Source organism: Plecotus auritus, assembly GCF_963455305.1.
Source record: "Plecotus auritus genome assembly, chromosome: 5".
In the NCBI taxonomy this organism is placed as follows: domain Eukaryota; kingdom Metazoa; phylum Chordata; class Mammalia; order Chiroptera; family Vespertilionidae; genus Plecotus; species Plecotus auritus.
The window spans coordinates 124,485,947-124,502,176 of record NC_137776.1 but is presented as its reverse complement, the minus strand read 5'-3'; the positions used below and the strand labels follow the sequence as shown (position 1 = coordinate 124,502,176).

At 39.3% G+C, this 16,230-nt stretch overlaps 1 protein-coding gene across 5 annotated transcripts in view; it reads left to right on the top strand.

Annotated features, from left to right (window-relative positions):
* The window catches only part of SH3GL2 (SH3 domain containing GRB2 like 2, endophilin A1), a 210,008-nt gene that overhangs the window by 57,589 nt on the left and 136,189 nt on the right, over positions 1 to 16,230 (top strand). The window contains exon 1 of one of the 5 annotated variants that reach the window (XM_080667633.1): positions 10,172 to 10,561. The exons of the other annotated variants lie outside the window; for them this stretch is intronic. Coding sequence (XP_080523759.1) covers positions 10,436 to 10,561 — 126 coding nt within the window. The 5' untranslated portion in view covers positions 10,172 to 10,435. Of the gene's footprint in view, positions 1 to 10,171; positions 10,562 to 16,230 lie in introns of those variants that run through there. 5 annotated transcript variants of the gene reach the window in all.

Here is a 16,230-nt window from a genome sequence, read left to right as displayed (position 1 = left end):
GGAATAGCTGCCATTTATCAGTCAGTTGATAGCAGCAAGTAACCAAGAGGTCCTGAAGGCAGGGGCTAAGTTATATGTGGTCACATGACTGGCGAGGCATTCAAGCACAGTGACACTCAAGCTTCGCTTCCTCAGCACAAAGTTTGGTTGTCTATTTCTTGTCTCCTTGCTGTGCTGTCCACAGAACATTAATTAGGGTTGTATCTTGGGGGGTGGGTAAGCCTGCATGTGCAGGTGGTTGTGTGTGGAGTACTAATGATGAGGTTTTACAACAATATTAACTCTTTAAAAGGGGGTAGGTAGCATAAAACAACCTTGGATTGAGAATCCTAAACTACATTTTGTCACCATATTTCTAGATTCTAGCACAGAAGTTGCCAATGTGGGCACCATGAAAAAATGATGGGTGGTCTTTGTATGTCATGAATAACTGTCTTAATTTTTTTTGAATTCTCAACATTATATCTCACACCAAAACTCCTTCCATCTTCCCAAGCAATGTTGTATTTTCCTTTCAGCTAAACTATTTATGTAAGGAAGCCTATGATGCACAAAGCATGGTACAGCACACATCATCGTTCCATTCTCCATGTTGGTCAGAACTCGGCAGAATGACCTTCTTCACTGTTGGAATCATGCCACAGTGCAGTTTCCAGCCATGTAGCTGTTTTTATTATGTTAAAAGGAAATTAGATATTTTCTTTTGGTCCAGGAAGATTTTTTTTAATGTATTTTTATTTATTTCAGAGAAGAAGGGAGAGGGAGAGAGACATAGAAACATCAATGATGAGAGAGAAACATTGATCTGATGCCTCCTGCCACACCCCACACTGGAGATTGATCCCACAGCCCAAGCATGTGCCCCGAGTGGGAATCGAACTGTGACCTCCTGCTTTATAGGTCGAAGCTCAACCGGTGAGCGCGCATGCAAGTTTACTGGCCATAGAGTTAATAAATCTTACATCAAATCATATATTTAACCTATATTGGAAAACAATTAAAGTAGACATTTAGTTCAAATATTGCTTCTGTTATGTCACTGAACTGGCACTAGTTCATTATCCTAGTCATAGTCTTTAAGGTGAAAAGCAAAATTAAGGCTAGTGGTCTTTATTTATAGTTGAAACAATTGCTTGCACTGGTTTTCCTGAGGGATTTCTTTTTCATTGATTTAAATTCATAATAGCTGCTGTGGTTTGTTAGACACTAGAGCAAAAAGGTCTTATATCACTTCATACATGGAAATGGTTGTTATTGCTAAATTTATTTATTTTGCTTTAAGTAAAATACTTGCTCTAACTTGCCGATTGTGTATTCTCCCTAAAATGGTCTCCTCTATAGTTGGTGTGTCTTCTGAGAAGAACTGAAGCTGCTGGGTGGAGCATGCAGCAATTGTGGCATTTTGGTTTGTAAGCTTTAGGACATGAGAACAAACACTTGGTGACTAATTCAGCTTATGTTCTATTTTAGCCCAACAGGTGAGACCATATCTCAGCTTTAGCCATATACTTTATTAATGAAGATTACTACTTGAGTAAGCATTGCTCATAAATGGAGAATGATTAGGGTATGGCCATCAGATTCAGGCCCAGAGAGATCATTCTTAAATTCCCAGGCTTACATAAAAGTTGTTGGGGAACTCTGGGAACCTCTTCTGAATCCCATACCTTTGCTCATGGCTTCCATGTAGTACCTGCTGCCGTTGACTCTCTGTTGATATGTCTGTGTTCTTCACTCAGTTATGAACTCCTAAAGCCAGGAACTGCATTGTAACATCTCTGAAAGAATGAATTTATGTAAAGACAGACTTCCACACAGGCCTTCATAAGGACAAAGAAATAGTGGAAATAAGTTGCTTTTAAGACACAGAAGTGTGGTTTGGGTCCAATCTCATTCGTTCACTAGCTATGCATTTCTTGGCAAGTGTTTTCTCTTTTCTGAGTCTCAGGTTATCAGTGGGATAACCTCAGAAGTTACTGTAAACCTATTCAAAACAACTTCAGTGGTTGGAGGAAGTCAGAGAACGTAAGGAAATACCTGGTACAGTGCCTGTGGTATCAGCAGGTGCCCACCTGGTAATTGTTACTCGTGTCTTCATTACCAATAATCTTGATCAAATACTCAATTTCCATTCCTCCATGAAGTTTACCTTTTGATGTTGAAATACGGATTTCATAGGGCTGATATTTTGCTAGATATCCCAGAGAAACCCTTACTATTTTTGAATTCCCAGCACATTTTTTTTTCTTTAGGTTGATATAAAAAAAAAGTCATTGTGCTATTAGGTATCCATTTGTTTATTCATCCATAATACAAATATTTTATTGAGTGCTTGCTGCATTTACGCCTGAAGCAGAGAGCTAGAGATATGAAAATAAGCAAAACAGATCATTTTCCTGTCCTAATGGAGATTCTTAGTAATAGTAGGGACTATAAAAAAAATCAACAAGTAAATGAAAGCATAGTAAGTTGTAAAAATGCCATGCAGAAAACCAAATGATGAGCTGGAGAAGAGTTGGGGTGATGGAAAACTATTTTGGGCAAGATGGTGAGAGAATGTCCCTTGGAGAAGGTGACATGTAGCTGAGACTTAAAATGAAACAATGCCGCTGTGTGCTTCTCTGTGGGCCTGGGAGACCAGCACAACAGCCTCTGTGCCTTGTGGACTCAGCCTGAACCACCAGCCTCCATTGTGGTCCCCTTGGCCCTTTGAGCCAGTCTCAGCATGTAGATGGGCCTCCCTTTAGCTAAGCTACCACCCTCTCCCCACAGGGTAGTCCAGCCAACCACGCCTCCCCATCAGTCTATAGGTTTATCTCTCCAGGCTGTGGGTCCTGACTTCTCTCACTTCCTGGCTCTCAGACATTAATGGGCATCATAATCGCTTGGTTTGTCAGAGCTAGCTCTACCTCTAGAGTATATGATTCAAGTAGGTTTGAGAATTTTCTTTTCTAGAAAGTTCCCAGGTAAAATTGATGCTGCTGATGTAAGGATCACACTTCGAGTGCCACTAGTGGTTTTTTGCCCTCAAGTAGTTTGTATCTTTCCCTAAAATAAAGATGGGAGAACTCACAGTATTTACTATATGGTAGGCACTGTGCTGGTGCTTTGTACATGTTATGTTGTCAGTTTTAAAATGATCTTTTGATGTGGGTATTATTATTTTCCTCTGTGCCACAGATAAGAGAATGAAAGCAGATGGAGGTTAGGTGGCTTCAAGGTCTCTTAGCTAGGAAATGGTGGAGCTGGGATTTGAACACAAGCAGTCTCACTCCCACATCCATGTTCTTAACCACTAGGTGAAAGCAGATAGTGATAATAAGTACCTTCTAGGGTTTTCTGTGATGATTATATGAGACTAGGGGCCCAGTGCACGAATTCATGCACCTTGAAAGGAAATGTGGGCTACGAGGCTGCGGTGGACACGGGCTGGTCTTGGCCCATCCTCCGCACCCCCACCCAGCCCCTCCTGCCTCAGCCCCTGGTCCCCTGTCTGCTGGCAGCCCAGCTCCCACCGCCGCCACTCCCACATGCTGACAGCGCCGACCCCACTCGCACCCGCTGACAGCATGGAGCGATCGGGATGGGCAGTGGGTGTGAGCAGGGCTGTTGCCAGCAGTGGGTGCGAGAGGCGGCTGCTGGCCCCGATTGCCCCTCAGGAGCAGGGGGAAGTGGAGAAGCCCTGAGGGGCGATCGAGGCCGGCAGCCACCGCTCTCACACGTGCTGACAGCGTCGAGCAATCAGGGCCAGAACTGGACGCCGGCAGTGGGTGTGAGCGGCAGCTCCAGCGCTGGCAGTGGGTACAAGCAGGGCCAGCACCAGCAGCAGGTGTGAGCGCCCAGTGGGACTGTGCTGCACGGGAGCAAAGAATTTTCAGTAACCACCAGAGGCTCGCCCCGATGACTGCAACTGGCACCCCGTCTTGGTCTAGCGCCCCTGCTCACCTGCTCCACCCTACCACTGTTTATTTTTAAAGTCTCCTTCTCTTACTCTTACTCCATATGTAAAAATGAAGGCTAATTTTCCAGTTATTAAGCCCTGAGGTGTGTTAAAACAGAGACTAGAAAATGAGTTTGGCAGGGGAGTCTACAAGCCAAGTGTGTTTCATGTATCAGCTGCTCTATAAAGGTGTGTTGAATGAATGTGTACATTCTGATTTGTGGGAATTCAGTTGAAACCATTGCCATTGTTTCTTGTGACATTAGATTGAATTTCTAACCTAAACTTTCTTAAACAGTGCGCAGAAAGCTTGAACTACAAAAGAAAAGAGTGGTAAAATGGACCTTATCAAAATTCAGAACTTTACATCTTTCAAATAATACCTAAGGGAAAAAGGCAAGCCCTAGACTGGGAGAAAATATTTGTAAAACATAAATCTGACAGAGGCTTGGTGTTCAGAATATATGAAGAACTCCTACAACACAATAATAAGACAGGGCAATCCAATTAAAATTTGGACAAAAGATTTGAATAGGCATATCCTAAAAGATATACAAATAACCAATGAACACATGAAAATATGCTCACCATCACTAGTTGTCAGAGAAATGCATACTAAAACCCAGTGAGATACCACTACACACCCACTAAAATGACATAAGTTAAAAAGACTAACAGTTTTAAATGTTGATGAGGATATGGAGCAATTGGAACTCCTATATTGCTGGTGAGAATGCAAATTGTAAAACAGTGTGGTATCTTATAAAGTCAAATGTGAATTTACCATATAACTCAACAACCCAATTTCTTGGTATTTGTCAAAGAGAAGTGAACACATTTTATACATAGACTCTTTCTGTGAGTGTTCATAGCAGTTCTGTTCACAATACTGTCCCAGACTGGACACAACCTAAGTGTGGCATATCTGTACTATGGAATACTACTCAAAAGTAAAAAGGAACAAAATATTAATATATGCTCACACATGTCGAATTTTAATGAATTTTTAAAATTATGCTAAGTGAATGATGTCAAATTCAAAAGCATAAATACTGTGTGGTTCTGTTTATATGAAAATCTATCATGCCAGACTAAGGATAGGAAGCAGATCCATGACTGCCTGTGCTGGAATTTGGGAGACCAGAGAGGACTACCAGGAGACATCCCGGGGTAATGGTTTTGTTATCATTTGAATGTAGTAGATGTTACAGTGTTGTGTACAACTATAACATTTCATCACACTGCACAGTTAAAATAATGAATTTATTATTTTAATTGTAATTAGTAAAATTATAAAATGCACTTTAATAGAGCAAAAACATTTTTAAAATATGTAGTCTGCCAGTGTTCCTGATTTATTCCTACCAGTGAAGCCTTCTGTGGTGTTTCTTAATTAAATGTGACAATAAAGGATTATCCTTCTAAGCATTTTGTACTGAGCATTTTTTTTACTAGTTATTATGTGCCTAGATAATTTGGAAAGGTAATTTTTTTCTTTCTTTTAAAAAAAAATATTAATCAAATTTGCTGCTGCTTTATTTTTTTTTTCAAGAGCATTATTTCCACTTACTAATAAAAGACTGAAGAGGTTTATGGGACACATTTTTGAGCTAGAGAGCTTGTATTTCGTGATAATAAAAAAAAAAAAAACCAACACATTTCTATTTATTTCAAAGGACCTCTCTCATCAGGTGTTCTCCTCTGGGGAGTAGGGCCAAGTGCTGCCCACCTCGCAGTGCTGCTGTGACCGTGACCTGAGACCGTCTGTCAGAGGTAGCAGGACCAGGCTCAGGACAAGGCCTCCCAGGGCTGGTGGCTTTCCTCTGTTTACCTGTGATGCTTCTTACATCTTCTCAGAGCTGAAGCCTGGGGGTGCTTTGAATGGTTTACTTGAAATCTTTGTTTTCTGTGACTATTTTGTATGTTCTTTTCTTACATTACTGTGTCCTTGAAATGAAGGCTATATTATATAAATATTCAGGTCAATTTTAACATATTGTTTAATCCTAATAGAATATTTTTTTCTTCTAACATGTTGCCCAATGTAGCACAGTAGTTAACAACAGAGAATCTTAATGTTTTAAATTAAATTCCAGGGAAGAATGGAAATATAGGAAAGCTTGAGGAAACCACACTGCTTCCCCCAGTGGCTGCACCAATTTGCAGTCTGGTCATCAGTACACGAGGGTTTCCTCTTCTCCACATCCTCACCAACACTTGTTTGTTGATGAATTGATGATAGCCATTCTGACTGGTATGTGGTGATATCTCATTGTGGTTTTGATTTGCATTTCCCTGATGATTCGTGATGTTGAGCATCTTTTCATATGTCTGTTGGCCAGCTGTACGTCCTCTTTGTCTATTTCCTCTGCCCATTGTTTAACCTGATTGTTAATTTTTGTATGATTTCCTGATTGTTAATTTTTGTATGATTTGTACAAAAAATATGTATTTTGAATATGAACCCCTTATAGGATATTTTGTTTACTAATATCTTCTCCCATTCAGTGGGTTGTCTTTTTGTTTTGTTGATGATTTCCTCTGCTGTGCAGAGCATTTTAGTTTGATGTAGTTCCATTTGCTTATGTTTGCTTATGTTTCCCTTGCTCCAGGGGACCTACCCAAAACAACATTGCTAAGATGGATGTTAAATAGTTTACTACCTATGTTTTCTCCTCGGAGTCTTATGGTGTCAGGTAGCACAGTTAAGTTTTTAATCCCTTTGAGTTTATTTTTGTATATGGTGTAAGAGGGTGGTCCAGTTTTATATTTTCGCCTGTATCCAGTTTTCCCAGCACCACTTGTTGAAGAGACTGACATTTCTCCATTACGTATTCTTGCCTCCTTAGTTGACCATATATGCGAGAGTTTATTTCTGGACTCTCTACAGAGGGGAGAAGGGTAGAGGAAAGGGTAAAAAGATGAAAGGGAATCTAGTCAATAATAGTATGATAATTTTTGTGGTAACAGATAGTTACTGGATTTAGTGTGGTGATCACATCATAAGATACAGAAATGTCAAAAAAGAAAAGCAACTCTAAATGTATCAATATCAGCAAAGTGTTCTTCAAATTTTTCTTGTAGTTTTTGCAGTCAATTTAAAACGAAAATCTTTTACATATTGATTCATGTTAAAAGATATAGAAATGCTTGCCTTTATAAATTGCTAAAATTTATGCATAAATTTAAGTAAAATACTGGAGTTGAATTTAGACATAGAACTATATATGGTCCTTTTGATTATAACCAAAGTTGAAAATATGTGTTCATTTTTTAAAATTATTGTTAAGCTTTTTAAAGGAGCCTTTTTGGGGGTAGATGCTGATAATGTTCTCAATTTTCTAATAGTGTAGATCTGTGTTTGAGTAGAATATTACATTTTAGCCTTCTAATACCCAGGAGAGTTTCCAAACAAATAGCTTTTCCAATCCCTCTAAAGTTAAGCTTGAGTAGCAGCTCCATTCTGCTTGGAGTGCATGCTACTTATAGTAGCAGATGAGAGGAAAGATGCATCAGTGAGTTCAATCCATAAACATTTTTAATTTACGTTCTTGTTTTCTAATGATCTGAAGTTAACAGGGCACAAACCGCTTTTGTAAATTGACTTGTAAAAGAAATTCATTTTAAGAAAAGATGGAGTATTCTCTAATTACTAATATATTTTTTTTTGTTTCTCCAATATGCCTAATACTGCGCTAGATATCGTGGGGAAAGACTGAAATGGATAATAGCTGATGCCCAGCGAGTTCCTGTTGTGTGCCAGATGCTATGCCGAGTGCTGTATGTGGGCGATTTCATCGGTGCTCACCACAGTTCTATGAAAGAGCTCTTGTTAGACACACACACATTCTGTAACATTTGAGGAAACTGCTGCTTTAGGAAGATGCAAGTGCTGGAGCCAGGATTCAGATTCAGACCACAGAGCTAGGGTTCCTAACTCCCGCAGTTAACATCCAACACTTCACCTTCCTGGTCTGTAGAAGGGGGATAACAAACTAGCCTGTCGTGAGGGTTAAATATAATCAGGCTGTTAAACATTTGGTACCATGTAGTAAGTACTTAATGTAGTCGCTATTAAGTCTACATTGGGAAGGGATTGTAAAAATTAAGATAATATATGCATCAGGCACTTAGCACACGGTGTGGCATGTAAGTACTCAGACTCAGAGGCATCCTTTAAATTGGACCTTGAACATCAACAGGATTTATGTAATATGTGGAGATCAGTGCTTGGGGGAAAGAGTATGATCACGATTAGGGGAATGCTTACACAATGGTATTGAGATAGGATTCAGGACTATTAAAAAGTCAGGGTAGCTTAATTAAAGTGCCCAAAAAGGGTAAGAAGCTGATAGATAGCAAAGGTAATTTCGGGCCAAATCATTAAAGATGAATGCCCTGCAAAGAAGTTAGGCTTTATCCTTCTTTAGGAAAGCCAGTATGCCAATTTAATTTGCTAAAAAATACGCAGTACTTCTTATATTGGTTAATTAATTATTTAGACACTTGAGAAGGGGAATTCCCTTGAAATATTTTCTCCTTGCCATTATTAAATACATTAATTATCCAAAACGTACTGAGATAGTATCTTGATAGAAGCAAAGCCGCTCAGAAAAGTGGTTTGCGCCCTCCCCCAGGCCTTCACCACCCTATTGTCTCTGTCCTCTGTCCTTGTGGAGTCCATAGGTAATGCATATCTTTATATATAAAAGGCTAATATGCTAAGTGTCCTTCCTACCATCCAACCGGTTGCTATGATGTGCACTGACCACCAGGGGGCAGATGCTCAACGCAGGAGCTGCTGAGCTGCAGTGACTTGGCAGCAGCATTCTCAGGTGACGCACCCTGAAACCAGAGAGGAGGGATCCCGATTCCTCTTGGGGCCGTGGGATTCCACCTTCAGCCGTGGGTTATGTTGTTACTGGAGCACTGTTGGCCTGAATCTGGTTTACTGCACACTATATTTGTGTCCCACACCCTGTACAACAGCAACTTTCAGAGTGCCCTCTCGCACTCCAGGACCCCTTGGGGAATGTTGGGAGCCAGTTTTGGCCCGATCCCTGCAGGCCAGGCCGAGGGACCCCACCTGCCAGAGGGACCCTGCTCGCTCCGCAGATGCCTTTCTAGCCACGGTGCCACCCCAAGTGCAGCTGGCTGGGGAGGGCCCGGGGTGGTTGGCTCCAGGGCATCTCTGGCCCCACCTGCCACCTTCTAATTAATTTCTTTTCAGTGTGCATGAATCTCTGCACCATGTCACTAGTATGCATATAAGAGCTTTGGTTAATCTCTCCCCGCCCTCCCTCCTCCCCCCTTCCCTCTGAAATTCATCAGTCTGTTCCATGTTTTCATGCCTGTGGTTCTAGTGTACTTTTTTTTTTTTTTTAAGGCAGAATTACAGTCATAGTTTGAATTTAACAGTTCAGTTTAATAATGCCTTCGTTTTGGTCCAAAGGTCTCTGTTTTCAGTATGATTTAAATGAAAAAATAATTAATAATGGCATGAGGAAGATAAATCTATGTTCTCAAATGCATGACACTTAAAAGGGCAGTGGGCAATGCCATAAAACTTACTTTTCTGCTTCAAATGAAAAATAAATTAGTTAGGTGCCCATTTTACTTACACAGTGAGTTGCTTCATTAGACTTAGCTCAAAGGAGGGAAAAGTTTTCTTTAAATAAAAACATATATAAGGTTCATTTCAGGCATGAGGTAAATAATGTTATCAGGTGTTTTGAATAAAAAATGAATAATACTCTTTCTCAGAGAAGTTTAGATATTTTTTCTACTAAGCCTGATTTTGAACAGATAAATATTTCAAACTGATTTGTTAAACATCTGAGAGAAATGAGGAATAAAAATCACAGATGTCAATTTTGACAGGTTTGTACCAAAATGGTATTTAATAAATCTAGATGCTCTACCTGGGAAAAAAAAATGTAAAGTGACTCATATTTTAAGTTAATCTAATAGAAAAGCCTTCCTCGCCACCAGTTTTAATGTAGTATCCCACACATTTCTCATATATTGACATCGGCATCTTCCCGGGAGAGAGTAAACTTGACTTCATACCTGCTCTGACTAGAATTTTAACTAAAACAACAGTTGAGATGATAAACTTTCACTTAGATTCTCAACTCAGTTATGTGATAAGACATTGTACATGTGTATTGATGTAAAATGTGATTATTGCCAGCATCTTAATTAAACCAGAAATAAATGGCATCCTTGTAACAATTTGAGGTACACAAGGAACATGAAATCTGGCCTGTGGGTTTCTCAAACTTTAATAATCATGTTACTCTTATAGATTGGTTGAAGGTATTTGAGGTAATATCCATGTGATGTTTTTCATGATCAACTAACAAGTATATTTTTGTAAACTCATAGACAAATGTTAATCTAGAAGATAAAGCAGACATCATTGGCATTATAGAATCTGGTCCTATGTATAATGTAATAATGTAGCAGGTCCTCAAATAATGTCCTTTCGTTATCATGTTGATGAGGAGAAAAAAATCAACTTGCGCCTGGGACCACTATCTGTCTAGAGTTGGCACATTTCCCCGGAGGTTTTCTCCAGGGACTCTGGTTTCCTCCCACACCCAGAGATGTGCCCAGGAGGTAAGTTGGCATGTCTGATTGTCCCAGTCTGAGTGAGTGCGGGTGTGTGTGATTTCCCCTGCAAAGGAAGGGCGTCCTGTCCAGGGTGTGTTCCCACCTGGGACCCTGAGCTGCAAAGACAGGTTCCAGCCACCCACAACCCTGAACTAGAATAAGTGGGTTGGAAATAATTATCTCACTTGTTTCTATGAATCTTTATTCAGTATATGTACAACTCACATTTATTTCAGTGTTTAAGATTAGAGGGGTTTGGGCCTTTATTTAGAAGTTTAGTGATTTTTTTTTTTTTTTACCAGAAATGTGCTGTGGGACTTTCCCTTGTTTCTATCAATTAGCCTAGGGTAAAACTGGCTTCATTATGCCTCGTTTTGCTTGAAGTTGCAGTTTCCAAGAACCTATCAATGACGTCAAGAGAAGACTTACTGTATATAAATACACAACAATGCTCACGATAATTCTTTGTTCTAGAGCAGTGGTTCCCAACGTGGGGCACACACCCCACAGAGGGGGCAATTGGATTTTTAAGGGGGGCAATTCGAGAATGAGTTATTAACAGTGAACTTTTTGCATTTTTTGTGGTTCTAGGGGCCTCACATACAGTATATAAATATATATTGTGACATATTTATTCATTTCAGTTCTCTATTACATGTTTTGAAACTTTATTTTCTATTTTTCATATCTCTTCATATTATTTTTTTTTAACAATTTCTTAGTGATTTCTTCCTCAGTACTTCAACTATCCTTTTGTTCTTTTATTTTCCTCTTTCATGGATGCCATGTTCTTTGGAAGCTTGTTTAGATCACGTTAATGGCCTTTTAGGCTTCCTCCGCATGAATAGGAGTTCACTTTTTGAATAATAAGAATTATATGTTGGGGGTGGGCATCAGGATTTTAGAGATGCTTAGGTGGGGCATGGCCAAAAAGAGGCCGGGAACTACTATTCTAGAGCATCTTGAGTCTTTCCTCTACCTCTTATCTTATGTGTGTTTCTTGTTCTGAGGAATACATAACATGGTTTCCTCTTTTTCATCTGTGGCCCGATGTCCTAATTATAGACCCACAAGAATATCCCCAAACGTGAATTCTGACACCCCACCCCACCTTTCCTCTGATTCTCCTCTTTCCCCTATTTTGTGTGTGTGTTGGGGGGGTGAGGGAGGGAGGAAGGGAGGGGAGAGGGAGGGTGGGAGGGAGGGTGGGAAGGAAGGAAAAATACTTTTCTATATATGGGTTAATAATATTGTAATAACTATGTATGGTGCAGATGGGTACTGAAAATATTGTGGGGACCATTTTGTAAAGAATTTGATTGTTTTACCACTGTGCTGTACACCTGAAACTAAATCAAACTAATACTGAAAGTAAACTATAATTGAAAAAAAGATACAAGATATTTTGCTGGGTAAAGATAGTTGGTGGTGTCTTCTTTCAGTACTTTCAATATGTCATTTTCCTATATCCAATATTTTTTATCTTTAATGTTGGTATTACTAGTTTTAAATTCTTATTCTCTGTGTTCCTTCACTCACTATTTCAGTAATTTTTCCTCTGTTTTTGTTTGTAAACGCCTTGGATTTTGCTTTTTCTTATGGTGTGAGGGAGGGATCTTTGCCATTTCTTTGCTTCTCTGTCATCAGTCTTGCCTGAGGCTATTCTAAATTATTAGCCTTTAAAAACACCACTTGGGTCCTGGCCAGTGTAGTTCATTTGGTTCAGTAGCATCCTGACCACGGTGGGGGGAGGCGGGGGATGTTGCTCATTCAATTCCCAGTCAGGGCACATGTGGACTTGATCCCAGGTAGGAGGCATGAAGGTGGCAGCCAATTGTTTTGCTTTCACATTGATGTCTCCCTTTCCCTCTCTCCTCTCTCCTCTCTCCCTCTCCCCTCTCTCCTCTTTCCTCTCTCCTCTCTCCTCTCTCCCTCTCTCCTCTCTCCTCTCCCTTCCTCTCTTTCTAAAAATCAATTTTAGAAAATATTTTAAAAACATACAAACAAACAAAAAGAACAAAAATAAAAAACAAAAACACCCACCACTTGGTGGTTTGTTCATCAGATCTGTTTTGTTTTGTTTTGTTTTGTCTTTCCAGTTCATTGTTTTCTGCCCATATTTTTATTCTCTGCCTTATAATCTGGCTTTTTCTCTTGGTTTTGTCCTTGATGAATTAAGTTATTGGCTTCTTTTTAAATCTTTATTATTTTTTATTAAAGGTATTTAAAACTCATTTAATTTTCCACTATTACTTTCAGATGCATCCCATTAATTTTGGCATGCATTATTTTCTTGTCATTATGCATTAAGGATTTTTAGTTCTCATTATTTCTTCTTGAAAGCACGCATTGCTTTTTGTTATTATTTACATATATTATATCTCAAATATAACATATTTTGTCGTTATCCTTTTATTATTTGTTTCTGCCTTTATTACATTGAGGTAAGAATATCATTTGATAAACTTCTTGGTAATTTTTTGAGGATTTCATTGAGGCTACGAAATAATCAAGATCTGTGAATATTCCTGAGTACTTAAGACAAACCAGATAGTCTATTTCTAAAGTTCTATGTGTTACTATTAATTAGTATGTTTGCATTTTCTCCATCATTTCTGAGAGGGTTGTCTTAATATTATATGTAATATAACATTATTAATAACTTACTTAAATCTTTTGTCAGCTCCTATGGGGAGCATATTAAATTAGCAATGAAAATAGTTGATTTATTCATCCCAGTAGATCTGTCACTTGTTTACTTACACATTTTGTGAATACATTTTTAGGTTCATAAAACTCCCATGATTGTTGTGTTTTTCTTCTGCATCATTTCTTTTATAAGTAGGCAGATTCTGTCTTTGTCCTTAATGATGCTTCGGGCTTCACTTTCTATTCTATCTGACAGTAAAATTGCTACATGGGCTTTCTTCCATTTTATGCTTCTCTGACATATATTTTCCATACCTTTGATGTTGACTGTTGGAGTTGTGATTTAAAAAAAAAACACCCAATCTGAGAGTCTGTCTTTTGGTTGAAGTTTCATTCCTTTATTATAATTACTGTCCTATCAGGCTTGTATTTGCCATCTTATTTTGTGTTTTCTCTTTATCATGCCTGTTTTCTTGCATTGTTTTTATTTTTTACCTCCCAATGGCAAGTTTTTCAACCTAATGTCTTACATTATATACTAACCTCCAGTTCTTGGAAATTCTTGACTGGTATTTTTTCAGCCATTTTCTTCTATCTGTTTCCTTTTCTGCATTCTTCTGAGACTCCTAATGCTTCTACTTGTATCCTCCAAATCTTGTATCTCATTCTGGAGAGTTCCTTGAGTTGGTTTTCTCAGGGATGATATAGATTTTGGGGGGTTATTATCATTCATAGTGTTGTGTTCCTCATCTGTCTTAAATTTTTCTCTGGACTTATCTCCTGGAATTATCCCCTGCCTTGAGAGTAGAAAACTTTGATAGACAAAAGGAGTGGGGGGGAGGAAGATAGAAGAAAAGATAATTATAGGCCAATTAACACAGCTAATATTCTATTAGATATTAGCTAACAGAATCCAGTTGTGTTAAAATTAGTAAAAATAAGAATATATCCTGACCATGTAGTCTCAGGGTATGCTGCTACCTGGTATTGTCTTACTAAATTTTTTCACTGATAAATCAAGACCCTCTGTGAAGCAAGAGTTGTGAGGCTCTCTGGGAGAACTTGTTTGGAGCTTGGTTTGTTCAGTAGGGAGAGAGAGGACAGATGCTCCTTGATCAGCGTTCCTGGGGACCTTCACAAGAGGCTGACGTGGATGGTATGTGGCCACCTAGCTTCAAGTAGGTAGAAAACATAAACTTTATCACAAAATAAATGACTAGAAAGATTTTTTTTTAACACTGAGAAAAGTAGTTGTGCAATTTACATAGCCAGGCTTCTGTCATTATTTGTTCTGTACTTTAAGCTTTGACTTTTCCTTAACTCTATTTGGCAACTGTCAGCTGCTAGAGGTGTCAAGCAAGGAGAGAGCTGGCAGGCTGTGGGAGGCAAGAAATGGAAAGTCGACAGAGACTCCTCCTCCCAGTCAGAGGAAGAAAACCAGCCTCAAAAATTAATACTTCTCCGGCTGCTTCCTTCTGCCGCCCTCTGACCCAGGCGGCCCTGCTAAAGAATTAATTGTCCCTTCTCTGTGCCTTCGCTCATATATCATTCATAATCTCTCTTTACTATGGTGATTATTTCTCCTGTGGGTTTCTGTGGGTTTCTCTGGAATAACGGCTCTGTAAGAGAGAAGGGGACCTGTGTGCTTCTTCCTCTGTGTTTAGTGAGGCTTGTTATCGGATGAATGGATAAGCAGTTATTGATAATGGCTTTGGGCTTGGCAGCGGAGGGTTTTGATTGACTTATGGGAGAGCTGCATCCCTGAGCCAGTATTCCTGACGGCTAGTCCAAAAGTGTAGCTTAGAACTCAGAATGAATGGAATTTAATGATGAAAATGAGGTATATCCTGTCCAGCAGTCTCATAAGAGAAAACAAGAAAACATTTAGGGGAAAAAATGTATGAAAATAAAGTGGTACGTGAGAATGCGTTTCATTGCCACTGACTGTACTAACTAGAAGCTAATGTGAACAAAACATAGTCTGCTAATGTGCTGTTGAGTATGAGAACACATAGTGTTGTGACAAAGGTATAACACCCTATGGTACCTGTGTGCTAAGAGTATAATAAGTATAGAAAATGATGAGTAAAAATAAATAAGTGTGTGTGGTAACATGGTGCCATTTTCCATCTAAATCGTTACCTTTAATGACAAAGACTTGCTGCTTGGGGAGGAAGGGAAGGCCCTCTGTCCTGTGAGATTAAACAGGCCCTGACGAAGCCGTGGTTCAGTGTCTGCAGATGCTCCCAGATCAAACAGCGTTTTATCCGTCTGTGAAAAATCCCTCTGCAGAGGGAGGTGATGAAGAGAGGCCCTGGATCGGCATGCATTTTCCTTTTTCTCTGGAAAAGCTTTGGACTCTTAAGAGGTGTTAAGCCAGGTTTGTGAGTGGAAAGCAGCAAAGGGAAAAAAAAATCACAATCCAACATGGTCAGGAGACTGTAAATTAATAGCTAGAGGATGTTTCATTGTCTCCTCTTCCTGAACTTGCACAGGGCTTCCTTTCCCAAGCAGCTGTGGCTGGGTGAGGACAGGGAGCACACACAGACTTTTCCCCTCCTTTGCCCTAAATTCAACTCTGGAATAGGGAAGTTGTATGTTTTACTACATTTTCTGTCTCTGCCTTTCTGATCATACAGCTTCGGAAGTGGTGATATGAACTGAGTCCATTCTAATAACACACACGACAGCATGACTTCATAATTCACAGTATGTTTCACACAGTGTATTGATTATGTACCTTTGTAAGTTGAGATTGAATAGTCAATTTTCAAAAGCGATTTAAGAAGTAATTTGTTTTATATTGCATCTTAATTACCTAAAGCCATTTAAAAAAAATAGTACTTACTTAAACATCCCACTTAAAAATTAAATGTTTTGAGCCCAGCTGGTGTGGCTCAGTGGTTGAGCATCAACCCGGGAACCAAGAGGTCACTGGTTTGATTCCTGGTCAGGGTACCTGCCCAGGTTGTGGGCCTGATCCCCAGTAGGGGGCGTGCAAGAGGCAGCCAATCTATGATGTTTCT